The sequence below is a fragment of the Lipophrys pholis genome (genome assembly GCF_963383615.2).
Source record: "Lipophrys pholis genome assembly, chromosome: 15".
NCBI lineage: Eukaryota > Metazoa > Chordata > Actinopteri > Blenniiformes > Blenniidae > Lipophrys > Lipophrys pholis.
The window spans coordinates 6945787-6973556 of NC_137642.1; the positions used below are offsets into that span (position 1 = coordinate 6945787).

Here is a 27770-nt window from a genome sequence, read left to right on the forward strand (position 1 = left end):
CTTCAGGGTACGAGAAACAATAAACACAAGTCAGTATTCAGTCAGTCAATAACAACAGAATTGTTTGATAGTCTTTTCTTGGGAGCCACGTAAATACCAGACTCTCCTGCTCATCCAGCAAATACATGTTTCAAACAATTGAATAATCATTTGAAAATACAATTGACAGCTTTTCTTGAAGTATAGATTTACTACCAAGAAATGTTGTTGACATTTAAAAAGAAAAAACTTTTTTGAATTAACGTTATCATATTCTGTGAAAACGTTAATTCAGTTAGTTTGAAAAAAGCCAGACTTTATCAACCTTGCCTGTGTAATTTGCTCACAACAAAAAACTCCAAATGTTTCTTATTTCCGTGCAGATTATGAGTTTTTCTTGTCGTGCGCTTTCTCAGATGTGGGACTTTCCGAACCGGTAATATTCCAAGTTCTTAGTTGCACGAACACGCCATGAGTGAAATTCAACATCATTTCCATAAATGATTACTTGCGCAGTCCTCTTTATCAATAGAGCCTACAAATAACTTTTTTTTTTTTTAAATCCACAGCTGTAGGCGGAGATAATACGGCAGCACTACGACACAATTACAAGCCATCGTGAGAAACTGAAGACAACCTGAAATGTCACAGAGGCACCAGCAGCAGTGGAGGATAGACTGAGTGGGCAGTGATGGAGGAGGAGCTGCTCTCTGCATTACGGTACATTTTAACAAGTAGTTATTGCAGACTAAAAGGGTCTGTAATCAATGTTATTTCGAGTAGAGTACCCGCAAGGAGCGCAGCATACACCAGCAAGCTGACACTCCTCTGTTGTCCTGTTCTTTTCTTCAGTCCTCTCCCCTTCCTCCTTAATCATCCCGCCCTTGCATCTCCTTCTGCCTCGTCTCCTCTCTCCTCTCTTTTCATGAGTCTTCCTCGTCTCCACCCAGCCGCCTCGTTTACTTTCCGCCTCTTGACTCACAACCCTCTCCTCTTTGTGTCCAACGCTGTCTTCTTTTGTTTCATTATTCTCTTGTTCTCTCCATCCGTGTTCTCTTTTTCACCGTCTTCTCCCACAATTCTATTTCTTCCACTTGATATCAACCTCTAATCAGTGTTGTGTCCGTCTGGAGGACAGCATGCTATTTACGAGGAACAGCAACCCCGATGCAGCCTGCACATGCTCCAAAGCAGATTTCTTTGAAACAAACACACACAGATGACATGTATACTTAAGAAATACACCAATGTTGGGGTCAGCGTGTGATCAGAATATGCAAATTACCCTAGTGGTAGGCTACCGGAAGGTTCTACCCTGTCAGAGGTAATTTACATATAAACGAATCGCCAAACAGAAGTAAATTGTTATTTACGGGTTGACAATTACTGATCACTAGCGGTAGGCCACCAAAGTAATGGATTACTGGAGTAATAGATTACTAAGGTAATGTACCAAGTGTAAGTTATGCAAAGCTATAAAGGTTGATTGGAGTAAATAGTCAGTTATCGGCCAACAGCTTTGAGCTAAAAAGGGTCGCCTGACGGGAGGAACCTCCACGGGGTCCAATCGCGAAGGCGGTCCACCAGTGGCACGACCGGTCAACAGGCGTGACGGGTCACTCCTTTGTTGACAACTGCGGGTCAGTGGCGTGACCTACCGAAGCGCCTGTGGACCCACAGGAGGCGACTCGCTGGAGTAACCGGGGAAAAGCTCAAGCTGCGAAGGCGTCACAAATGGCTATTGACCTATCAATGAACAACGGTACTTGATTACGAGTGACGATTAAATTACGGAGAGCAACCTATGATTCAAGTTATCAATGAAACAAACCTGCGATTTGTAAGTCAATAACTGAGGGGAGGCTGAATTACTTCGGTGGAGTGGACCACCGAAGGTGATCTGCAAGTAATTTAGAATGGATTGTTAATCAAACAAGTTTGGTTATTTATCTAATAACAATCGGGAGTAATCAAGGAGGAGTTGGAATTAATTAAGTAAAGTCGGGGTTTACTAATTAAATACAATGAGTTATTTGAATGAGCTAAACCATTGAAATTGAATTAAATGCAGTTAGGATTATTAATTGGATAAACTTGCGCTTTATGAATTAATAATACTGGATAATGGGATGCTGAGATGCACGAAAACCACTTAAAAATGATTAAAAGCACTCTTGAGTATTAATTGAATAAATTGACTAATTTATTAATTAATAAAGCATACAAATTATCTATCTGCAACAAAAATAAATGAACAATAGCTTAGAGACAATTCAAGTTGTGATTAGGTTAACTGGGTAACAGATCAATCAATAATAGTGCGGGTAATTAACCACAGAAAATGCGATGAAACACTTAAAATTATTTAAAAGCAATGCGGGTTATTCCCGTGGAAAACCTGCATTCATTCGCCAACGCCTCCTAGGTGTGTTAAATTACCCAAAGCGTTAAAATCATTGAAATTGATTTAAACCATTCAAACTATTAATCAATTGAATATTACCGTTACTTAATCAAAGTCGGGGCACCAGCTGAAGTTAGGGTCTTAAACGAAACATCAGTCTTAAAAAAGAAAGTTCAATTAAAATGTTTAAATTATTATTTCTGATTGAAATGATAATCGCAATTTAACTGAAGCAGGAAAGGAAGGCTGTAAATCCGAGCACTGACTGTTACAACCAGCAGTTGTCGCTGAAAAGCACACAAAAACCACCAAGAATCGTTCAATTCAACTATTAAGTGTTTATTAACAAACGTCTATTCCTAAATCATCAATCTATGAATCACATCTAATCAATAAACATCAAGCAAGATCTCATAAAACAACACAATACAAAACAAAGCCAGCTAATAAAGTGTGTGTGTGTGTGTGTGAGTGTGTGTGTGTGTGTGTGTGTGTGTTCGAGTGTGGGGGAGCGATGTGTGTGAGTGTGTGTGTGTGTGTGTTCGAGTGTGGGGAGCGATGTGTGTGTGTGTGTGTGCGGGTTTGTGGAGCGAAAGGGGCGTGACTTGGTGAGAGGGTAATGACCACGAACGTCCACCAGAGGGAGGTAGACGTCGGCGGTCCGGTGTAATCACCCGATCTGGCCACTAGGTGCGCGTCGGCGCGCGGGGCAGTTGTGATGACTTAATGCAACCACCAGATGGCGGTACGAGCGGTTGCAATTACCCACGCGACTACCAGAGGGCGCCAAACGGCTCGGCGACCCGGCGAGGAAATCGATGTGATTACCCACCCGGTCACCAGAGGCGCTCGGCGTGCTCTGCCTGGGATAGCGTGACGTCACTGAGCTCCGCACGGGCCGTAGCCGTCGGGAGCGCGCCGGATTCCTTGTGGCCGAGAAATCCGAGCCGCAGTGAACTACACACGGTCCCAGGGACGCACTGAAAGGAGGCGCTTGGAGGCAGCGGCGGCCGTACCGTGCGCTGGTTAGTGAACAGGGAAACAGAGGAGAAGAGGAGAGAGAGAGAGGAGAGAGGAGGGGGTGTCTGACTGTGTACACTGACGCGACCGCCTCAGCTTACACGTACAGAGTCCAAAAACGGCTGTTCAGGCAGATATGGACTCTGGGAGCAGAAGCGTGAGCTGAGGATGAGGAGGCTCGCGCGTGCGTGCGATGATTCGCGTGGATGGCCGTCCACGCGTAGACACAAAAGTACTCAGAAACAGGGATCGGCGTCCCAAAGTTACAAGTACCAACAATAAACACACAGCAATAATAATATCACGTTATTCTAATTCCTGCCCAGACTCTAAGCCTTACTTGGTTGGACGAGGGGGAAACGTGCTTCCGTGGCCAGGTGAAATCCGTCGATTTGTGGCCGCGGGCGGTTCTCTGGCGTCCCAGAAAATAGAGACCTGACGTGGACTACGGAGGGGAAACCCGTAGTGTGATCCGAGGGGCGATCAGCAGCTTCTTGCGATGAGGGGGGGAGTGAAGAAGCGATGCTCAGGTCGGTCTGCAGACGAGCGTGCGGTTGCAGCGCGCGCTCGGGGTCCGGATGATGCAAACAAAAAAAGGGAAGAAAAAAAAGAGAAGGGGAAACCAAAAATAAAGGGAATTCCCGCTTTTCTTGAGCTCGTCCAGCGAGGTGAAGAAAATTCAGGCCCGGTCCAGGTGCGTTAACACGAGGCGCTTTGTCTCCTTACGAAAAGGTGCGTCTGGGTTGACGCGATTTCGTTTTGGAAGAGGCTGGATCTCTTCCCGGGCCTGAATTTATACCGTTATGATGTCTTCCGGGCTCCCCGCGGCGTTGGCCGTGGTTCAGCCAATCCACGCGGGGTTGGCTTGCGCGTCACCGGGCCGGTGACCCGGTGATGACGGGATTTTGGGTCCCCCTGCCGTCGAGCTGCAGTGCCGCAGCTAGAGGAGGGGGGACCCGGGGGCCCCCCAGGGGGGGGTCATGTGATCAATGGCGAATTTTCCAGGGTTGAGCACATGGTTTCTTTGTTCTCAAAGAAACGTGGCTCACCCCCCTCCTCGCCCCCCCCCCCCTTCCTCATGAGGGTGAGTGAACAAAGGATTTTGGCTCCAACACCAACGTGAACATAGAAATAGGATCTTGCTTTTTATGCCTTCATAATTGTATAGATCAATGATATCCTTATATGTAAAGCAGTAATTTGATCTGTGAGTTGAATTAATGCCTTTCATAACCTGACAAATTCAAACTGATGTGTTAGAGGGGTTGTTGATGCTCATTCCCTTCATCGATAAAGAGATTACACTTATACTCTGTGGGAGGATCAATTCACATGCAAAGCATCCATCTACATTCCAGTTCATCTTCTGCAGGACAATCAAAGCCAAAATGAACAGAGTGCAAAACAGCTCATGTCTCAGAGTTATTGCAGTTACGGTGCCACATTACAAAACAGTGCGTTATTCTCTAAACTACAGAAGCTGGAAGCGATGTCTTGTGTGCGTTGTTCTTTTTGTGACTGCATTTATTTTCAGGATTGTTTTCCTGAATGAGATTGTGTGCAATTGTGTACACACTGACTTTAACAATTCTCATTGTGGATCTGACTCAACCAATTCTGCAAAGATACCAAAAAGGCCCCTGACTGAACTCAAACCGTGAGTATTCCTGCTGTGAGGGAAGAGTGCAAACCACTGCAGCACCATGTTGCACCCTTATGCAGCTTTTCATTCTATAAACATTCCCATAAGGAGCATTCCCGATGTAAATACAACTCTATGCTTTCTTCTTTGAAAATAGGAATACCATAATGCAGGTCTGATTTCATTGAATTGCGATTTCAGTTATTATTTTTTTACTCAAAATGTACTTAGTTTGTTCTGATTCATTCCACATCTGGATACTTATAAAGCTTGTCAGATTTAAAATAAATATAACATTACATATTTGAGGAGTCATGTTTGTTTTTAGGGCTCTTGGGTGTATTGGAGCAGAAGGAAACATCTGAAATATGCAATATACCCTGCATGTTTACAGCACTGCAATCACAGAAAACGGTAGAACAGCGCCCCCTATTGCTTCATTTGCTGAATGGTTGGATATCTCATACAGTGAGACCATCAGGGTTACTTTCCTCAAAACGCTATGTTTATTACTTAAAGGTAAACAAAGTGTGTGTGTATATATATATATATATATATATATATATATATATAGAGAGAGAGAGAGAGAGAGAGAGAGAGAGAGAGAGAGAGAGAGAGAGAGAGAGAGAGAGATAGATATAGATATAGATATAGATATAGATATAGATATATAGATAGATAGATAGATAGATAGATAGATATAGATATAGATAAATGTACAGAGAGGATTTGAATATGAAATACATCCATCAATGAGACGCAGGTCAGGGTTAAACTAGACCATGTTACACCACTCACAGTTAACCACGACCTTTAAGATCTAAACCTGCAGGATGCATAAATACTTCTGACATCTATTTTCCTTACAGCTCTGCTCCACAATCATTTCCGGTAATTACATCTCAGCCATAAACGCAGGACACTTCCTATGACAAACCAAGACAAGCAGAAAAACAGGAAGTGTGTTTCTAAAATGGCAGTGGTAAGTTAAGGTCACTAAGATAAGTGATACTAGAAGATGTGTCGATATACTGATGAAACCGCCGAATGAGGCTGAAACACGTTTCTACACCTCGCGCCTGCAGCAGTGGCGTTCGGCGCAGGCAGAGGAGGCTGAGACTGATAGGAAGTGGTTCAAGCCGCTGAACCGATGCAACACGCATGCCAATGCTCAACAGCCACAGAGGGACTCTTTGAAGTGCGAGGAGGGGGGCCATCATTTTGACACCCTGCACTTAAAATAAAAGAGAATAAGAAACTTAGCACGAAGTGTGTGGAAACTGGCATGGTTTTGTGTTTTTCTGTCACAATCAGCACTATTGGAAACTCTATGTATTCCCCTTTAAAACAGTGCAGTCAAAGGTGAGCATTACAGTGACAGATGCTGATTGCAACTGAGGCCAAATGTTTGTTAACTCGAGAAATATTCAAAGCAGCAATATGCTTTTTTTTTTCTTCACACTTCAACCAAGAAATAGGAGTGACTAACAGAATGAGCTCACGGTTTATTCTCAGTCCTGCGGCTCGTCGCACAAATGCACGGTCCCTCCATTTGTGGCACCGTAAACGGATTACCACCAAGAAACCTTTGCAGGATATTTACACACAAGACCTCCCGAACAATGCTGCGACTCGTCTTTTTAAATGTTTTGCTCAGACCTTTTATTTACTGATGTATTTAAACTAAAATCACTCATTGCAACTGAAAAAACATTCAGAAAATCTCCACTCAAACAAACAAATGTGCACAAATCTGGTGTGGCGCAGCTCTGCTGTTCATTCAAACACTGTGCTGCGTGTAACCTGTGTGCCCTGCATGGGGAAGCACTTATACAAAGAAGAAGTTAAAGAATTAGGAGAGATAGAAAGTATGCATGTTGGCCTATTTTAAGCCAAAAGCTCAGAGGAAAAGAGTGGGCTTGCTGTTCTTGAGAACAGGATGCCATGGTTTCTTTATTAGTCATTTGGAGGCGACGTCCTCTTCGAGCGCCTGGCTTAACTTGTAAAACCAAATAAGAAATATTCCACAAAGAGGTATGTCATTGGAACCCGCTGCGTGGTTCGAGGAAGCGGCTTCAGATTTGAGTTGCTCGCTGGTTCAGCGTCCAGATTTGAAAAGTTGGGTCAGGCCGTTGTGTGTCTTACCTGAGCGGGCCCCCCGGAGCCGGAGCAGCACCCTGGAGCGGAACCGAGAGGAGTCGCTGAGAGATCGGAGCCGGGGCAGAGGCCACAGCTGGGGGAAAGTCCTCAGCTCCTGGTGCGAGTCCCCCTCCTCTTCCATCGTCACCTCTTGAGAGGAGACGTTCAGAAAACAGTAAACTTCACATGAACCCCGCCGACATCAGTCTGAGCCTGCACAGGCTGCTTCCTCCACCTCCTCTTCCTCCAAACCTCTCTGTGGCTGCGTGTGTGTGTCTGTGTTTATTCACGCCCATTGACTCTGACAGACAGGTTGAGTAGGTAATAACAGTTTGAAATGTGCTCAGACTCAGCTTGTGAACAACAAACTGTCAGGTACCATACACTATATGAGACGTCTGCCACATTTCGAACTAAAAAGAGCTCTCTGCACACTTTCCAAATGTTTAACTTCCAAAACAAAACAGGTTATAAACATACAGTATGAAGTTTTATTAAAAAAAATGTAATAATTAAAATCACCCATTAGTTGCATATGCAGCATCGAATTTCTAAACATCAATTAAGAATTGCTTACATCTTATGTTTGTGTTTAACAGCTTAAGTTGTTTTAGCCATCGAGCCACTGCAGTAACTAGAACGGGCACTTGGTACAGCGCATACCTTCTCCAACGCCACATTCGTCACCATGGAAACCAATGATTATTAAGGGCATTTGATTCACCACACCACTCCTTCATCATCTGTCATGGTCGTTTGAATTTCTTCATGTTATAAACTGTTTGACACTGATGTACACACATTTTACAGTTTTCATGTGACCCCTCCACCCCTGACCTTTGACCCCACCCGCAAACCATGGTAATCACGTCACTTTATGGTGTGGCATATCAGAGGATAGGGAATGGGAAGTTGAACATTTTGGCTTTGGTTTGGCATTAATCGGAATAAAATATGACGAAAACACGTTTCTGACTTTTCATGACCTAGACCTTTGACCTTTGACCCAATCGCTCTCAAAAATCAAATCGATTGGTCCTTGGATGATGATAAATCATCCGGGAAAATTGTATGCAATGTGGGTCCATAGTTTTTGGGAAAGTCTGGTAAAATACATACAAACCAATAGATAAATAAGTACACAAGGCCTAAAAACAAAGGTAATAATGACAAAAACAGCCTAAACTGCCACAATGGTTGAAGCGATTTGAGCAGTTTTAGTCATAATAGTTGTCATAAGCAAAACAATTTTAGCTGTTACAATCTTAATAGTTTTTTAGGTGTTTGTTTTAGCCTTAAAAGGCCTCATACAACTCCAGCAATGTCTGTGTGAAAAAGATATTCTCAACGGCCTAGTGTTTGTAATAAATGACTACTGTTGCATGGTTTATGCTGAATTTTTCGTGTGTTTGCATGCCAAAGATAACATTTTAGTACAGCATTCATCATGTATTACACTTGGAGATGCAACGTGTCTGCCAGTGCCTTTAGAACATAAGAAGGCAGTTTGACGTTTCCCCACAGAAACTGATGGGAAATCTTGTCATTTAAATCAGTAAGTATTTTGAGAGGTGGTCCTTCACAAGTGGCTCCTACATCTCCTGCACATGTGACTTTTTTATGCCTTTATGTGCATTTTGCAGACTGTTTCAACAGCATGTGCATTTTAAACAGCTCCGGTTTCCTCATTATGATCAGAAGTCAGCATGTGCATCACTGTGCTGATGTCTTGATAAAAGGCAAGGTTTGCCCGAACAAAGAGTTCCTTCTTCACCAGATAAATGTTACGCAATTACAAAATGTCAATGGAGCATCACAGGGGGATGGAGCAGCCTGTAGTTCCCGCAGCTTCAACGATAGATGGCGCAAGATTATATCTGAGCCTTTCGACATGTTTGACACCAGGCTGACACCCAGTGCTCATTTCATACTTTACACCCACAGAGAAGAAAAATATGGAGCTCCCACTCTGATGTGTTTTTCTTAAACCAGAACCAGAGAGGAGTATAATCCCTTTTTATTATTGTATCAGGATGAAAATAGCAAATGATGGGCTTGTTGTTGTTGTTGTTGTTGTTGTTCTTTTTTTTTTTTTTTTAAGTAAAATGGTTCCATCCCCAGTCCAGAAATTTTCAGCACTGATAATACTGACTGGTAAACCACAGGGGTCATGTTATCCAGCTTATCAACACTTTCACATGGATCCAATTGGTTCAAAACGTTGTATTCAAGGTTTTCTGTCCCAAATCTAGCTTTTCCTTGATTTTCAGCCATTTGAATATTGGATCATATGAGCTGCAATCAGAATCTGCTGTGTCTATGTGAGCTGGACTGGCTCCGCCCACACATGTACATCTTGGGACAAGGAGGAAGTACTTCCTCTCGTGGTGCCATGTGCCAGAGCAGAGCTCCCTAATTGTGGGAGGGTCAAAGGGAGGGCCTACCTTGATTGGGATTGGCTAAACCCCTCATGACATTTTATAGGGTTTGATTTCTGATTCACTCGTTGGAACACACACGTTTTAAAAATTGAAACAATCCAGGGAGCCAGTTGACAGACTTTCTTCACTCTTGGGGAGTCATTCCAGGTATGGAGACACATTAGAAAATAGATTTAGCATAATATGACTCCGTTCAGCTACTGACAAGGAAATGTCATTGCGTCAAAAGCATCAAAGTAGCCAAAGGTAGTTAAGTATCGTCTGAAATCGTCACATTATGAGTCATTATATAGACAGGATTTGTATTTACATGTGTATTACACGCTGCACTCAAGAGATTGTGTTGTGACATTTTTCCTTTTTCCTTTTTTTCATATATTTTCCCTTTTTGTGTTTATTGTTGATTTTCATTTTTTGTTTATATTTACCTTTTCCTTCTTTTTCCCCTTTTTTCTTTTTACTTCTATTTTTCTTTTAACTTCTATTTTTTTCATCTTTTTTCCAATATTCTTTCCCCCTCCCTTTTTAAATTTAATTTCTTTGTCATTTTTTTTCTTTCCTTTTTTCGTTTATTTATCTTTTTTCTTTTCCATTTTCCCATTTTTTGTGTTTTTTTTTACATTATTTATTTTTTCTTCTTGTTTTTTTTTTTCCCTTCTACTTCCCGTATCTATCTATCTATCTATCTATCTATCTATCTATCTATCTCCCGTGTGTTCTGTGTTTGTTGCTCGGAGTGATGCTTCTCGCTCACAGACGAGCTTTGCGGTGTGGCAGGCAGGCAGGCAGCGGCCGTGCTGGAGCTCTGTAGTCCGGGCTCAGGAGGGGGGGAGATGGGCTGAGGCAGACGGGACAGACCCGACAGCACCGACACCGACGGCCGCTGCGCCTCAGCACGAACAGGAGCACCGACTTCGGTAAGCTTTCCTTGAAGGCACGTTCACTCACTCGACTCCGGTAAAGTCCGTCGTTCCGTCCAGTGAAAGTTAATAATTGCCGGAGCTGCTAACAGTTAGCTCGGTTCGGTTCGAACCGTAAACTTCTCCCCGATGTTAGCTAGCTCTCCGTAACGGCTCGCGCTGCTCCGCAACGGCTCGCGCTGCTCCGCGTTCGCTCTTGTCCGGTAAATTATTAACGTGTCGGGGCATTTTTTTATTCTTACATTTTTTTGTCGGTCGTTTCGCAAGTTTTTTTTTTGGTTTGTTTCTTTTGCTTTGTGTGCTAACAGTGAGCTAACGTGAGGCGGTGAAGTTGAGGCCAGACAGCTGCTGATGCTGCTCTCTCACGCTGTTGTGCTTCATTTCTTCACCCACCATGGCGGCTCGCTCACTCGGGACGATGGTTTAGTCATTTTAAAACAGTGTCTCGGATCGTATTTCTGTGGCGATCGGGACCCTGTCAAACCTGCTGACATGTCCCAGCTGACCCGCCGTGACCCGAGAGCCCATCCCAGCCCTGTCTCACCTGCAGTGGTGCACCTCACTCCTCTCTTCTCTCCACAACATCTTCAAACCAGCAGGATCATTATTACTGCTGCGATTATTTCTGTGTGGCTGAGGGTGTGAAAGCACGTCGAGACTGGTGAAGTAGCAAACGGTGCTATATCAGGGAATTCGTTCAACATCTGCACCTCTAAAATACCTCTACCTACCCTGGGCCATGTGGAACGAGTACTGAAAACTTGTGTTATATCGTTTAGATTGTACTCAGTTACAAATCACATGTATTGTCATTAGGAGACAATACATTCATATTGCATGCTTAAGATGTTTCTGTTAAGAGAATTAGTTAAAAGAAAATGCTGATCAGAAAGTTTGAATATTAACCAGTGACTCATAATGTAAATTAGGGGTGTCAAACACATTTATTTTATATTTTATTTTATTCAACCAGTATAAAACCCCCATATCTCTGTTATGAGGGTGACCATCACATCATCATATTTACAAACCAACAAATTTGACAATATACAACAGCTAAAATGATAAAATGCACATTACTATAAACAATCTGAGAAGATAAAAAAAATTCAGATTTTGTAAAGCGATTGGAATAAAAGTGCAATGGTTAGATATTAAGGTGCATTAGTCCGCTGTGTAATACTTTAAAAACACAAACACTGATTGATTTCAATAAAAGAACCTCTTTTACATGTTAGGTCGGGGGCCACGTACAGCACAGTTTCAGCTTGAGTGGGCCGGACCGGTAGAGCAATGCCATAGAATAACCTTTAAATTTAAACTTTTAAAAGTTTTTCTGTGAAAATTTTTGATTTCTTTGATAAAGAAAAAAACATTTACTCCAGAAAATTACATTTTAATGATACCTTCTGGTGTAAAATACAGTGAAATGTCCCCAAAAGACTTTCAGCTCTTACATTATGCATGATTTTTACAAACCCCACTGACAGCATGGCTTTGAGACCAACAAGATATTTATCTCTCATGGCAGCAACACCGATGTCTCTCTTAAGAATTTTGTTTTAAAAAAAAAGTCTATGCTTTCTTGTAAATGTTTTCTATTTGCTTGTTGGTTTAGCGGGATGGATTGGAGCCTCTTGTAAGCCGATTTTAGTCTTATGTTTGACACTCCTGATGTAAGTAGGGAAGTAGATTACATGTCCTGAAGTTTGGGTAAAATTACATACTTTACAACTGATTAAAATTACTCTTTAATTTTAGTAATTTTAGTATCGAAGTCGTTTTTTTCACTCCTGGTAAAAAAAAAATAAAAATACATCTTGGGTATATAATCCGTAATTTCTTTTTGTCTGTTTTCATTTTCGATTATTGTAAAACAGAAAATCTACGAACAAGCACACAGCTCCTTCGTGTGAATCAATAGAGATGTTTGATTGTTCCACATCGTCTGACCCTAGAGCGATATAGGAGAGGGATGAATTGATTATTTTACTTGCATTATAACCGGATGGATTCTTTTAAAACTATTAACATATGTAAGCAAGTTGTTATGAGCTCAGAAGTTGTGTTAGAAACACTATAAATATGAAAAGTAGCAATTTGAGTCTTCAAATTGAATCACTTTCATTTAATCCACACATTTTTTTGTTTTTGAGGTTGTTGAAACACTACCAGCAACCGTGTATTTTCTCGTGTTACATTGGCAAACACGAGCTCTCAGCTCGACAGTTGCTTTTTCCAGCTGTTGTCGTCCTTTTGACCATCCAGCTGTGGACTGAAACTCTGTTGCCTTACGGCCCGTGCCGTGTGACCAGTTGGCCACCGTATGACGGCGGAGGAAAGCCTTTGGAGCAAACGCAAAGAGAGCGTTTACCTGGGGAGTGTTTGTCTTCGCAGAAAGTCGGCTGTTATCAGGCAGCCTTATCGTCACAGCTCGACCTTTACCCTGACTTGTCTTCAGGTTGTCGCTTTCTATTTTTCTATCACATAGAAACTAGTCGTATGAACTTCCTTTGGTTCCTGATCACTCTACTATAGATGCACAGTTTCTCCTGCAAAATGTTTGTGTGACTAAAGTGTGTCAGTCGGATTGTTTATTGCCGCTGGAGAGAGTAGGCTTCATAGTGTCCATCCTGTTATGAACTATTGAGGATACTTTTACAAGAAGGAGACTTGACTACATTGAGTGTCCAGAAGAGAAACGGATTAAAATCAGTGGTTGTGTTTAGCTCTTGTTTATTGTTTCAGGATCCCCATTGGTTGCCAGTCGTGACGACTATTGTTCTTGAGGTCTAGAAAAGTCATGCATCCAAAGATCATAGATCACTGATAAGATCCGGAAACATATCCAGCACACATAAAAAAGAATGGACCAATACAGACGCGAACAACTGAAACCAGAGCAAAAACAAAAATGCCATGCCGCTCTGAACAAAGTCCAAATAGATGCAACATGTTTTCCTCATTCACAACTGCTTTCTTTAGTTTTCTTTTGAGAGCTGCTTTGCTATTTTCCATAGTTGTTTGTAGTGTTGGGCTCTTTAGAGAACCATTTTCTTCAGTGCATTGGTTCTTGGTGGACATATGGTGAAACTACAGCTTGTCTGTTGTTAAAATCATCTCGCTTACATCAAAATATTGAATCAGGTCACTCTTGTCCCATGTAGACACCACATCTAAGATATTATCACCAGGTATGAACTGTTCATGTTTATGTACTTATCCCTGGTTGCTTTACCATGTAACCATATCGGTTTGTATCCTTGAAAACGCTCTAACAAAATAGTAAAGTAAGGTGTGTCTGGTTCCCTGTTTGTTTTCCTACACTATGTTTGCAGCTCAAGTCCCGCACAGCATTTTATTCCCAGGATCACTGGACTCTACAGAGATGTCTCTCACATGACTCTCAGTATTGTCAGAGGCGACGATCGCGCCGCAGCACAGTGTTGCTCCTTTCTTACGCCTGTGTGTCAATTGGGATGACTCGGTTAGATGCGGCGTCTAACTGAGATGCTCTCAGCCCAGAGTCCATGCACAACAACCGGGCCTTTTGTCCCTCCCTGGCCCCTCGTCCACCCACACAGTGCTCATAATGTTCTGGAGAAAGAGCGTCTTTATCTTTGGCCTTCCACGGACTCGTCTCGCCCGCATATTTTCGCCTCGGTCCAAAAAAGACGGCGATTTGAAACAGGCTAACGCGACAATATGCCCACAGTGACACAGCGCGCCCACCCACACAGGCTTTGACATTGAGATGGGTGCACTTAAACACGTAGGAGGACCAAACAGATGGACCGTAATCATTTACTCTTGTGTTGATTAACGAAACGCTGTAGGTTTCAGCGGGTTAAATATTGCAAACCTCCGAACAGCTCCTCGGGGTATTTTGTGTTTTCTCTTTGTGTCGAACAAGCCTGAGCTCAGTGGTGAAAAAAAAATTTTTTTTTTCCTTAAAATTTTTCTGACAATGCTCAAGCGGGTGCTCAGCTGTGAAGAGAGAGGGAAGGAGGGAGGGGACAGAAGGGGCCGGCCAGAGGCTTGCCAAATCGGATGAGAGAGCAGTTGGGGAGGAGAAAAGTGAGGAGAGGACTCCGAAGGAAGAAAGAGAGCGAGCTGGGATGAGTGGAGGAGGTCGAAGAGACAGTGACAGTGTGGAGTTTGTGTTACAGAGGAGAAAAAAGGAGAAAAAGAGGGAGAGCCAGTGGGTGAGGCTGATATAAAAGGATAAAGGCGGGGTTTGTGGTGTGTGTCACATGATCCCCTCTCCCTGGCTGTAGCCTGGTGAGCTCCAGGTGGCAGACAAACCACAGATACAGTACAGAAACAGAGAGAGGGGGAGCAAGGCTCATCATTAACGCCACCGAAAATCCTCCTCACACCTTTTTTTTTTTTTTTTTTTTTTCTCTTTGCCCTAAAGGATTTTTTTGCAGGTCCAGCTTCGGCCCCTCCCCGCCGCCCCTGCTCTCCCCTCGCTCTTCGTTTTGCACTCCCGGACCGCGCAGGCCGGGGAATGTCCCGGCGGCGAGATGCCTTACGTGGACCGACAGAACCGCATCTGTGGCTTTCTGGACATCGAGGAGAATGAGAGCAGCGGCAAGTTCCTGCGCCGTTACTTCATCCTGGACACACAGCAGGGAAGCTTGGTGTGGTTTATGGACAACCCGCAGGTAATTACACTGTTAGCTTAGCTTGTAGCCTTCAGTCCACTCTGCACACAAGAGAAGGAAAATGTTTCTTTGGTTGACGGGAATCAATTGAAGACAAATGCATGACAGAAAATTGTGAAGCTCTGAGTTGAGATTACTTACTCGGTTCACCTATTGCGAACCTCTCTACATTCATTACAGCCACAAGATTAAGTTTGCTCCAAGTGTTTTCGTGGCCAGACATCGTTGAAAGGATGGGAGAATTTGTAATTATGCGATTGTAGCCGACAGAATTGGGAAGCAGGTATTACCAATGCAGGAGTGTCTGCTATGGCTGTAAATCATTCAAAAGGAGGAGAGCATGAACGTGTGTTTCAACCCTAAACATGGAAGTAGCTTTTCAACTCGCAGAGTTGTCGGGATGAAACCGGCGAAGTGCGCAGCAGGTATTTGCATCGATCACAGTGCTGCTCATTGTTAACACCTTTCACAGTCTTGGTCTCAATTTGTGCATCACGCCGCTTTTGGAGATGCCGCATTTGTTAGTGCACTGTTACATTAAGTATTCATAAATGATGTAGCTCAGGAGAAAATTTTAAATAATGCAGGAAGTCCCTTTCTTTTTATAGATTATGAAATTGTTAAAATTTAATGACGTTAAATCTGGATCTCCTAGTTTCAGACGTACAGCAGGGGGCTGAAATTAACTACCGTGAAGTAAAGCCAATAAATACTCTGCTTTGCTTATAATACCGACTTGTTTTGAATAAGTATAAAACAGAGAGAGCTCTTGTCTTGATTATATTTGTTGTGTTTTCGTCACATTTTGTCCACAGAACCTGCCGGTTGGTGCGGACTGTGTTGGTTCGCTTAAACTCACCTACATCTCTAAGGTGAGGCCATTTATGAAAACCTTTTCCAGAACTAGTGTGATAAAGATTATGCATAAATAGAATATTTTTGCAGTATTCAGTTGAACATGGAAGGTCATAACCATGAGCTTTGTCCTTCTTCAGGTCAGTGATGCCACTAAGCTGAGGCCTAAAGCAGAATTCTGTTTCGGTAAGAAAACTGAACATCACAGTTTGGCTGTGTGCTTTTAATTTGTTAGCATTGAAAACACCAATGTAATACTTTACTAGAGCATTATTGTCACAGGCTTTATTTATCTGTGTAACTTTTTTAGTTTTTTTTTTAGCTTTTAAAATATTTTTTCCCACATGGGCAGGTCGCCAGCAGGCTGTGTAACTGGCATGGATAGAAATCTCATGTTCCTCTTAAAGAAATGCCGAATAAATGTCTGCATTGTGGTGCAAATCTGCTGCAATATCCTGAAGGGGAAACCTTTCTTGTCCTCGTTTGCCACTTGGCCTCAGTCAAGCACGGTTCCCCACCTATTCTCTTCCCTGCTGACCAGGCAGCAGTTTAACACTGTTTAGTCAACACATAAAGATGCAGGCGGCTGCAGCAGTTAATGATCTGAGTTAATGCTGGCAGGTTCGACCACTTTAGATCCACTTGTGCTTTTGAGGATTGTGAAAAACTATGTGAGCCTTCATGACCTCTAACCCTAACAATTTTTTTTTTTAAATTGGATGAACACATATGTATTCAATGTTTCACGCTTTCCCCGTCTACTTCTCCACGCTCACATATAAGGGGTTTGTTTGCATAACAATTAGATCAGCTGCATACATCACTATGGAAGCAAGGATGAGTACATTAATAACTTTTCAGGCTCACAAGAATGTCATCCAGGCAAAAAGTAACACCGCTGCGGCTGCCAAAAGACACAAAGAATGCTGTTAAAAAGATAGCCGACTCTGTTAATGCATTCATAATCATTTCCCACCATGGCAACACGAGTATATCTCACTGTAACAACTCAAATAAACAATAAGTACAAACTTCAGCGCAGTGAATAAGCTTACCATAATATTTGAATGTGCATGTTGTAGGCGCTACAGTGAGACAAAAGGGGGTTTTGCTGACATTTTATTTATGTAGCGCCAATAACCACACGGCATAGTCATCTCAAGGCACTTTTACTGGGTAAAACCCAACTATTCCACATGAGCAAGCATAGACGATGATAGAAAGGATAAACTATCTTTCAAGAAAAAGCAGAACCCGGAGAGGATGTTTGTAACATTTAGTAGTGAAACATGGTAGTGGAGAAAGGAAAGAAGCTCAGTGCGGTAAAGGTCTCTCAGCTGTCTAAACCTAAAGCAACTTCATTAGAGAATGGTCCAGGGTGGACAGCCCTAACTGTAAGCTTTATTAAATACAGAAATCTTCAGCCTATCCTTGAAAGTAGAGAATGTGTCAGCCTCCCTAACTGAAACAAGGAGTTGGTTTCACATTAGAGGAGCCTGATGGCTGAAAGCCTGCCACCCATTCTACTCGGTAGGTCAGCACTCTGAGAACCAAGTGTTCTTCTGGGGTGATATGGTGCTAACAACGTCTTAAGATATGATGGGGCCTGCTTGTCTAGAGCTTTTTAAGAATTTTAGATTTTACTAGAATTAACAGGAAGAATGAAGGTGAAGAGAAGCTAATACTGTCGTGACGTTATCTCTCCTGTTACTGTTTTCGCTGCAGCGTATCTAATCAATTCAGCATTTATCCGGACACTCTGAGAATAGGGATTTTCAATAGACTGAAAGTACACTGAAAGTAACAAATGCATAGATTTTCTCTTTGTCACTCTGACTCAAAATGGGAAAAAAAAGCAGTCATCCCAAGCCAAACAATAAGTCAAAAATCACTCCCTGGTTTTTCACAGTGGTGCTAGGAGTCACAGTAATACTATCCATCTGTTCAGATCATTTGGCTCTCAGATGTTTTGGGCCAAATATAATACCACGGCTCATACAGGCTTTTATGTCTTAAAGTCAAGCTCCTGATTTGACAAGTTGATCAGTATCATCTACTTTCAATAGATTTTTCTGTCAAATCTATTGAAATGTTGTGTTTCCTAATAATATTCCCTAAAGCAGTCATGTATAATGTAAAAAGTAGAGGTCCTAACACAGAACGCTGTGGAACTCCATGGTCACCTTCAATCTTACCTGATGAATGAAGTCTTTCTGACGTACGGTTTAAACCACTTCAGAAACATTTCTGAATTCATACATTACAAGACCACTGTACTGTTACTTTTGTTTAAGTGACACATATTTAAAATTTAAATCAAGACTAGTGTAAATTAAGGTGACCTCGCTCGGCCAAAAGAACTGCTTCATAGTCCAGCTTCTGATGCATGGTCTCTCTCCTATAAGTTATCGTTTGAAAGAAATGACTGTACCAGATTAGGCCCGGAGGGAAATGACATTTCATCAGGTCATTGTTCATTATCTCCTCTCTTTTTCTTGCGTCCCATTCAATGGCAGGAAACACTCGTGTTAACCACGGTGGATGTGTGAGTGCGGCCGTTTGTGTGTCTGGCCGTGTGCACACCAGTTGCCTCGTTGCTTTCTCGACAGGATGTTGACATCCTAATTGGAACCTGATCCGGAGACGTATGAAGTTATTTTTAAACGGCCTTTTGTGAGCCACATGTTGCAGCGATTTCTATGAATCCCGCTGCTGCAGTTCAAAGAAGAGATGACGATAGAAAAGAAATGTTACATTTATTGTGGAGTGGGGGGGGGGGGGGGGACTTGATTGCGTTCGGTGATGGATGATGGTCTGTGTTCGGTGTACGAAATTGAGAGAGATCCGCAGCATTTCAGTGAACTTTTGGCACTTGGATGTATTTCCCAGCAGCATGGGTTGTTTTGTAGTGTGTTAACTGTGAGTCAGATGCCCTCTCTCCCAGATTGGTCATCCCAGCACTCGAGAGAGAGACCCCCCCCCCCCCCCCCCCCCCGCCCTAAAAAAAAAAGAAAGGAAAGAAAAGAGTGCAGACATGTTTGACTTGCATGGCTGGACCAAACACATCGCCAGAAAGAATGATTTCCATTGTGCCATGAGTTTGCCTTGTGAATTTCACAGCTCACCCCCATCACGTTGACCAGTCCAGCTTTAACGCAATTTATCATTCTGGTGTTGAAAGGAGATGAAGAAATAAGGATGATTTCAGCTGCAGAACTGAAGGATCTCTGCCCTTTGAGTCTTTTCAGCTCCCAAATCATGACCCATAGCTAATCAGCATTTCACCCCAAAATGTCTTTGTGATTAAGAAATACTTTTTGCTTTTTTTCATGAATGTGGAGGAGTGCGAGAATATTTGGTGGCTGGTAGTTGTGCCCCCCCCCCCCCCCCCCCCCCCCAGTCATGGTTAGAAGTGGGTAGGTGGTGGCAGACTGAAGCAGCTGAATCTTGTGTGTGTGTGTGTGTCTGTGTGTGTGATCCGCCAGAGAAATTTGTGGCAACGCGTGCATTCTGACATACGTCACCCTTTTTGTACAAGGAAGACCAAAAAAAACAATCTTTATCCTTTCATAATTCTGCTTCAACTGTGTGGGATTCAAATGATCCACAGAATTAATCCGACTGCTTAGCGTGACTGTGACAGAAGAAGCCCCGGACATACTTTCACTTTTCCTATTGTTCCCGCTTCTGTTTTTTTATGATCTCTTAGTCATCAATGCCGGGATGAGGAAGTTCTTCCTGCAGGCCAACGACCAGCAGGACCTTGTAGACTGGGTCAACGCTCTCAATAAAGCCACCAAGATAACCGTAAGAGAAACTCGCATCATTGCACACTAACCCTGCTGCGCCTACCTGTTTCTTTCTGAAGTATGTTTATCACTGGGGAAAACTTATTTCTTCCTGCTCTATTAAAATCAATGAAAGGACTGTCAAGACACGAGATGGAGGGTGAGTCAGAGTGTGACTAACAGGATGCTGTATTCTTGGACTGATTTCTGGGATAAAGGGCTGTTTCCATTGTTCTCCATGAAGCTTTAAACATGCAGAAAGGAAATGGATAAAACATGTTAGACTTATCAAAGGCGTATAGAAAGCGCCATATATCGGCTGTGGAGGACGGGGTTTTCTTCCTCTCCAAACTGTGAGTCGCACAACGGTTTCTGCCAACTTTGTCTCGCTGATTTATTTTGGTTTTTTTCTTTCTTAAGGTGCCAAAGTTGTCTGATGGCCAGCAGAACTCTGAGAACCAGAAGTCTTTGCCAGATGTCGTAGGGCCCAAGAAACAAGTCTCCTATAAGACCGAGATCATTGGAGGCGTGCCCATCGTTACCCAGACACAGGTTAAACATGTTTACTTGTGCTGTGCCACACGCTGTATTTTTGTACACGAGATCAGTTTTATGAATGACGGGTTGAAAATGATTAATTCTCATTCCTGCGAAACATTGACGTGCCCACGAATGCTAAATGTTTCACCTTTCATCGGTCATTCTTGAGACAAGACAGCGCAGCTTCGAAAAAAAAAAAGCAGCACTTAAACTAAAGTACAAATACCCTTTTATATACTGTGTAGTTTGTTGCATTTACACTGAAAATACACAGGAACAAATATTGCTTGTTACATGTACTGTAATGTACGTTGACTGTCTTTTTAAAGTCAAAAATATATATTAAAAAGTACAAAACATTACAGGAAGTGCACATGAAATCTATACAGTACAATATAGTCACTTTTAAATATATATATATATATATATATATATATATATATATATATATATATATATATATATATATATATATATATATATATATATATATATATATATATATATATTGTGGAGGCTGGATGAAATGAAATGTTTGACACCTCCCCGTCACCGACACACCCACTCCATTCCGCTTGAGAGAACCTCCCTCCAGGTGCACAACACAATGTATTATATTCCTTCCAAGGAAAGAGAGGAATATATTTGAGTGTAAGAAGTAAAGAGCTTTATCTTGGGGGTTTGTCGTCACGATGGCATCAGGTAAAGAGTTCCTACAAACTCAGCAGAAGCTCCGTCTCTTCCAAATATGCAGACACTTACAGCAAAGCACAACCCTGACAACGTATGTAAATCGCCAATAATGTATTACAGTTTGCAATCTCCGGTTTTGTTTGGGATTTTTCGAACTTGGCGGAGTTTGCATGTACTCCCTGTGTTTATTGTGATATTTTCCTCCAGCATGAAGGTGGTGACGGTGCAGACCGCGCAGAGCGTGAAGCCATGCACCGCTCGCACAGCCAGCTGCCGTACTTCCTGGGTCGGCCAGCTCAGGAGCACACCGTCATCAAGTCGGGCTACTGCGTCAAGCAAGGAGCTGTGGTGAGTGCCGGCCATTGTGCCCGAATGAAAAGTCCTGTAATTCAATTCAGGTGTTCGCCTTGAAAAATGAATCTGCAGAATTATGATCATTAATAAGGCTACAATCAACCTTTTTTTTTTTTTGAATCTAGAATTACAACTCACTCACTATAATAGATACGTGAACGTTGCCTGAAAATTACACAAAAGGGTCTTTTTTCTCCTTTTTCTTTGCAGATGAGGAACTGGAAACGACGATACTTCCTCCTGGAGGAAAACTCGATGAGTTACTTCAAATCAGATTTGGTAATTAAGCGATGCGATTACATGAAACTTCGCAGAAACGTATTTTAATCTCCATCGGGTGTGGGATTTGATTCACGCCCGTCAGTCTGAGGTGCAGCGGGACAAAACGTATGGTCCCGGGTCTCGACATGTTTTCTGTGGAATTCAGTGTGTTCGCTTCACATGTTCCGTCATGTCCTCTACCCCCCCCAAACACACACACACACACACACACACGCACACACGCACACACACACACACACACACACACACACACACACACACACACACACACACACACACACACACACACACACACACACACAAACACACACAGGCGGTTCTTCCACAGCATGTCCCACAGCCCGTCCTTGCCCTTATTTGACAACTTTATCTGTCTATTTGGCTGTCAACAGGGCCCAAGGGCACAGACTCACTGTCTACTCTATCAAATGGACCGGTCAAGAAAGTAACAACCATCAGTGCCTTTTTTTTTTTTTTTTAAGTCCTGTTGTTTGCCATCTGCTTCTAGGAAAGTAAACTTTCTCCTCTTCCTGTGAAGCGGAGAACAAACTCAGGATGTCGGCCTCCTATTAAAGCGGCGCTCTCAGGGGGGAGAAGAATCTGCAATACCAATGCAAGGAATAATATTTGTTCTGTGGAATGAGCTGTTGTTTGTGTTTACCTCTAGGAGAAGGAGCCTTTAAGAATGATCCCACTAAAGGAAGTTCACAAAGTCCAGGAGTGCAAACAGAGGTATTTAACATGTCCTGACATCCTCTCCATCGTACAGAGACGCCTTTGTCCCGGAGAATCACGTTGAGCTTTTTCTGATACAGATGAAGATGCAGATGAGGTGAATATGACCCGACTTGTTTTTCCACCTTTGTTGCAGTGACATCATGATGAGAGATAATCTATTTGAAGTCGTCACAACATCCAGGACATTTTACATCCAGGTAAGAGGTTTTTCTTCGATGGTTGGAATGTGGCAGAGACTTGTACAAATATTCACAGCTTTCAGAAATGTTAGTGAGCTGTGACTTCCCCTCTCCGCCAGGCTGACAGTCCAGAGGAGATGCACAGCTGGATCAAGGCTGTTTCAGGGGCCATTGTGGCCCAGCGGGGGCCTGGAAGGTCTGCTGCCACAGTATGTATAATGCACTACAGCGCCACAAAAACCCCCTGTGGCGAGACGGCATCAGCAGAGAAACAACTTCACACTTTACCCAGATTGGCACTTGGGACAGAAAAAGTCAACCCGATAAGAATTTGGCTACTTTAAAGTAAAGATCGTGTTAAAAAAAAATGCAGAGATGAGGGAGTTTGTGAGGATTCTTTTGGGTAGGAGGAGATTTGTCAGTGTGTTACATGAAAGATAGATGAGCCTTGGTTCAGCTCGCTGTGCTCTAAAAACTTTATTTCCTCTTTATTTTGAAGAAAATCAAACTCCAGGAGAAGAAAGAAGCCCCAGGGGACTTGTAGGAAATGCTCCTCATCAATAAACGTTGCTGAACATTAATGAAAATAAAACTTATTAAAGGAACTACGTGCAGAGAAAGCTAACAAATGAGTTGATATAAAGAGTCGCCAACAACAGCACAACTTAACTCTCAAATTATGTGAAATTTATCTGCAAGGTCTTGTCAATTATCAATGAATTTATACACAGATATTCATGTTTGTGGAGTATTAATAGATGGAATTGGTAAAAGTTTAAACTTTCTAAACAGAAGTGCAGTTGACTCTTGACTTCTGGAATATGAGAGAATTAAGTCAAGAAGGATGTGAAGCAGCCTAGACAACATTACAATATGTAAACTTTGGATCTATTAAGACATTAGACACGACTTATTTATGGAACAAAACTTCAGCCAGTCCCTTGTGAGTTGCGCCCTGGTCGGCCGTTGATAGTAAAAACCTATGCAGTAAACACTAAACACTGACAGGCTCAGTTCCTGTGTGAAAAAAACCATTTGAGACATCTGGTGGTCCAAACCGCCTCCTCAGGACTTAATTGAGTTGTTTCAAATTTCAATATGTTTTTTTTTGTTTGTTTGTTTGTTTTACTGTGTCTTATTCCCACATGAGCTCACAGAGCCGCTATTAGGAATCTTTGCACTTCCAACAGTGAGTTATGGTTTCAAAGTCCTGCAAAGAAAGCAGTTCCCCTGCTCCTCATCCCCAACATGAACAGTGAACAGATGCATATTTTGCCCCTCATCATCATGCAGTTTGATTGGCAGCTCTTATCTTTCATGTTGACCTTGACTCATGCCATCTTTTAATTTTCCTCATCACCACCTGCTGGGGACATGTTTTTTCTTTCACTTTTTTTTTTTGTTTGTTTTTTTAAGAAGGGGTAAGTTTCGATATTTGACAGCCAAGAGAACACCGAGGATTGAAAATAGAATAACGTGCAGCTGGACACAAACTTTACCAAAACAAAATTTTAACCCCAACGGTTACTCAGTAACCTGGTGGGTTTAGTCATCAACGGTTAAAAAGGACTTTAGGAGTTGTGGCTGCAGAGGAATCGGACTCCTCTAGATGAAATGGACTCGTTCTACGTCACATCCGAATCTCTACAGTTTCCTCTTTTGTCTTTCTTTCTTTCTCTCTGGCTTGTTTGTTCTCGGCCTTTCTCTATGTTGTCTTTTCGTTTCTCTCTCTCCGTCACACACACTCCTCCTCCTCCTCCTCCTCCTCTCCCAGTGGACCGACTTGCCCATCTGCTCTAATCCTGCTTTGCACTGTGTTGTTGCAGATGCGGCAGGCCAGACGGCTGTCGAACCCCTGTATACAGAGGTATACGTCCCGAATCGGGGAGTGCAGCAGCACGTATGTCAGCTCGTCTAAATCCCCCTTTTAAACTATAAGTTCATCTTTGTAATACTTTTTTTTTTTTTTCCCCACTCACTGGCTGGCCTTTTTGGTTGCAGACATTACGAGAGCCGATCAGATCTGAACCACACATCTGATACTCTCCTTCTTTTTCCTTTTTCTTTTTTTTTGCTGAGAACCAAGCACACCCTGAATATGGCTGTGATAACCCAACAAGTGCTCCTCCCTTCATGCCCTCGTCCTCGCAGCTTCTCTCATTCACTCCTCCTCCTTGCGCTGCCATCTTCCCCCACGTTAACATTCTCAGGTCCATTTTGCTTTCTCGCAGTCAGACGCTGTCTTGCATGTGATGGCCGCTCGCCATCAGCATGTCACTTTAAATGCAGCACACCTCAAGTTCCCAAAAATGTTGAGAAATCCGATTTGTTTTTGCAGAAGCAGAAAGACACTTCCCAGCAGGTTTTAGGCGACCATGTAAAAGCGCGGCAGCCGCCACCACCCCGGCACAGTTTAGCTTCACTTCACTCCCCCAGCTTTTGCCTCACTTCACCGTAACTTTCACAGCGTACGAATGGAAATACAAATGTGCTGTCCACGCCATATAAAAAAAAACAACAAAAAAAAAAACCAAACATCCACTGACTGCATGAAGCTCGAGCCCTGTTTTTCTCTCTGTGTGGTTCTTACTGTGCCTGACACACCTTGTGTTTCTCTTTCCTCCGTGCCCTGTGATCTCTGCAGTCTGCTGCAGCTGTGTACCTGTCTTAGATGTGTGACATCCTGCTTGTCTCTCCTCCTCCCTCCTGTTCGCTGCCTGTATGTCGTCTCTCTTTCTTTCCTTCTCACACTCGGGGATAATAACAAACCTGATTACATGTTGACTTCTTGTTTTTTCCGTGTGGCTTTAACGGCCTTTGCTTATGAGAACTCGCATATGCTGAATCCACACGTCCAGAGCCGCTGTGTCACTTTGTGTTGTGGGATGGATGTGAGAAACATGGGTGGGGGGGGGGTTAAGGGGGCATACCTGCATTGTGGGTAATTTTCCATGTCATCATGGAAAGAGATTATCCGATTGGATGCCTGATAAAGATCAGCTTGACTTTGGATTCAACATAAATGTGTCTGTATGCGACTTTCATCCAGGTGTATTGTATCACTGTGTTTAGTTCATGAAGCACCGAGAAGTCACTTTTGTTTTAGGAGAAATAGATGCAACACAATAGTTACCAGCTTCATGACTCTCAGGCCCTTGCTTTAGATTCTGCTCTCCTCTACAATTAGTCATTTACATCAATTATTCAGTTACAGACCAACTGAAACATGAAGCCATGAATTCGGTTTTTGTTCAGTTAAAGAGCAGGACTACGTTTCTCCACCATGTATTGTGTTGGTGTGACGACACAATGACATTCCAATCTTTAATGAGACGATGTACACGGACTATTGTGGCACACCTGCAGAATATTATTAAATGTACATGATTTATATTTTTAAGTTTTAAGCTATTAAAAAAAACAAAAAGATTATGAAAAAGTGTTCATTTTTTGCTGCGTGTTGTTAGAACGCCATGAGAGTTAAATGTTCCACTTTTTCATGCTGATAGATACTTCTACATCGATGCCTCCAGGTTGCAGTGTTTGTCTGACTAACTTCTCACTGGCTCCTCCTCTCTTGTTTACACCACATCTTCCCTTTTATCCTCATGCTTCTGTTTTGTTTCTTTGTTGTTGTTTTTGTTTTCTTCCAGAGATTGAAATCTGACAATGAAAAGCTGTGAATAATGAGCTCCAACCAACCACTGCTTCCTCCGCCACTCTGTTTGACCTCCTATTGAGTCTACCCAAACTAAAACCCGCTGACACTACCCTTCCTGCTGCAACTACTACTACTACTGCTACTACTACTACTTCTTCTTCTACTACCATCATCTCCACTTTATAGCAATGCTACATTCTTCAGCACCTACAACCTTCGAGCTGCATCCAAGCCCCACACGCTGGTGCTACTTCAAGTCTGTAACTCACTTTGCGCCGCGACTTAATCACGATTTAGCGTTTTCAAAAGAAAATACAGACAGCGGATGATGTTGGTCTTCTTCATCCCTTCTCTCTCTCTCTCTCTCTCTCTCTCTCTCTCTCTCTCTCTCTCTGCCTCTCTCTCTCTCTCTCTCTGCTGCAGGAACACGGCAGCCGTTCCTCTTTCTACCGCAGCCCCGCGGGTCCCCCCGTCCCTCGCTCGCCCATATCTGCCGTGCCCCCATGCTACCCAGAGTGGGGGGTTGCTGTCACGTGCGCCACACGCCCGCAGCCTGGCGTGGGACAGCGAGCACTTCATGAGCCTGCTGCCACGCCCCAGTCACAGCCACACGCCAGCACGCCTGTCCCTGCAGGAGACGCGCCTGGCCAAGTGACCTGCGATCAGCCCGCGGCCACCAACACCGCCGGCCCTGAGGAGTCGCCGTGGCGACGGCGGAGCAGCTTTGAGCCGCACATGTCCGACGCGCCCCTCGACCTGGACGCCGCCGACCTGCCAGTGAGCGAGGTCTGACCCGCGTCCGCACTCGCTGAGGACGTGAACTCGGCGCTTTAAAAGCAAGGCAGCGGGGTTTTTGTTTTTTTTGTTTGTTTTTGTTGGGTCTTCGAACCAAAGCCGCATCAGAAACTCCTCGGAAGAGAATGGGGCTTGGCGGACTCTAAGCTGCACTCCAGTGCCAAAGACGACCCGGTTTCCTCGCCCCCTCCGCCCCGCCTGCTCTCGCAGTCTGAACGGCGTTCTTTACAAAGATGTTGTCCAAAACAAAACTCCATGTGCTGATTAGAATCGAATAATAGAGCTTTATTTTAACCTGTACAGGCACAACGTGTCCAGCGGTATTTATGGCAGGAGGATTTTTCTGTAAACCACTTTGTGCCAAGACAATAAGGGAGTTTTTAGGGGTGCAGGCTGGTTCCTCGTGTTTTCCAGACTGACGTGCGTTTGTGTTTCCCTTTAGATGTACTAACATTAAACCGTGTGGTCCATTCATTAACGTGACACTGGATTTGTGTACTATTTCTGGCCAGTGCTGAGGTTATGCAAATTCAAGGTGGGATTCAAGCACCAGATCGCAGACATTCAACAGTTATGTATCTCCTGATGTACATAATTACGCAAGACCAAATGTATTGCAGTCACACTTTCTTTTTTTTCTTTTTTTTTTACCATTTTGCAAAGATCTTGACTT

At 43.1% G+C, this 27770-nt stretch overlaps 2 protein-coding genes across 8 annotated transcripts in view; one reads left to right on the forward strand and one right to left on the reverse strand.

Annotated features, from left to right (window-relative positions):
* The window catches only part of phactr2 (phosphatase and actin regulator 2), a 48936-nt gene extending 41492 nt beyond the window's left edge, over positions 1-7444 (reverse strand). The window contains exon 1 of one of the 2 annotated variants that reach the window (XM_080482142.1): positions 7191-7444. In XM_080482142.1, the coding sequence (XP_080338268.1) occupies positions 7191-7326 (136 nt within the window). In that variant the 5' untranslated portion in view covers positions 7327-7444. The remainder of the gene's footprint in view (positions 1-7190) is intronic. The other variant, XM_080482139.1, reaches the window with a different exon arrangement.
* A 2924-nt stretch (positions 7445-10368) lies between these two features.
* LOC308120801 (pleckstrin homology domain-containing family A member 1-like) lies at positions 10369-27762 on the forward strand. Of its 6 annotated transcripts, none has more exons than XM_080481633.1 (13): positions 10369-10542; positions 14963-15212; positions 16028-16084; positions 16208-16253; positions 19777-19874; positions 20276-20407; positions 21296-21436; positions 21653-21721; positions 22392-22456; positions 22596-22659; positions 22761-22850; positions 24468-24541; positions 26726-27762. In XM_080481633.1, the coding sequence occupies exons 2-13, from the start codon at positions 15072-15074 to the stop codon at positions 26955-26957; spliced, it is 1209 nt and encodes a 402-aa protein (XP_080337759.1). In that variant the 5' UTR covers positions 10369-10542; positions 14963-15071; the 3' UTR covers positions 26958-27762. The 6 variants fall into 6 exon arrangements, with proteins under 6 accessions (XP_080337759.1, XP_080337761.1, XP_080337756.1 ...); XM_080481635.1 differs by lacking the exon at positions 26726-27762 and adding an exon at positions 26295-26558; XM_080481630.1 differs by lacking the exon at positions 26726-27762 and adding an exon at positions 24643-25147.
* The last annotated feature ends 8 nt before the right edge of the window (positions 27763-27770 follow it).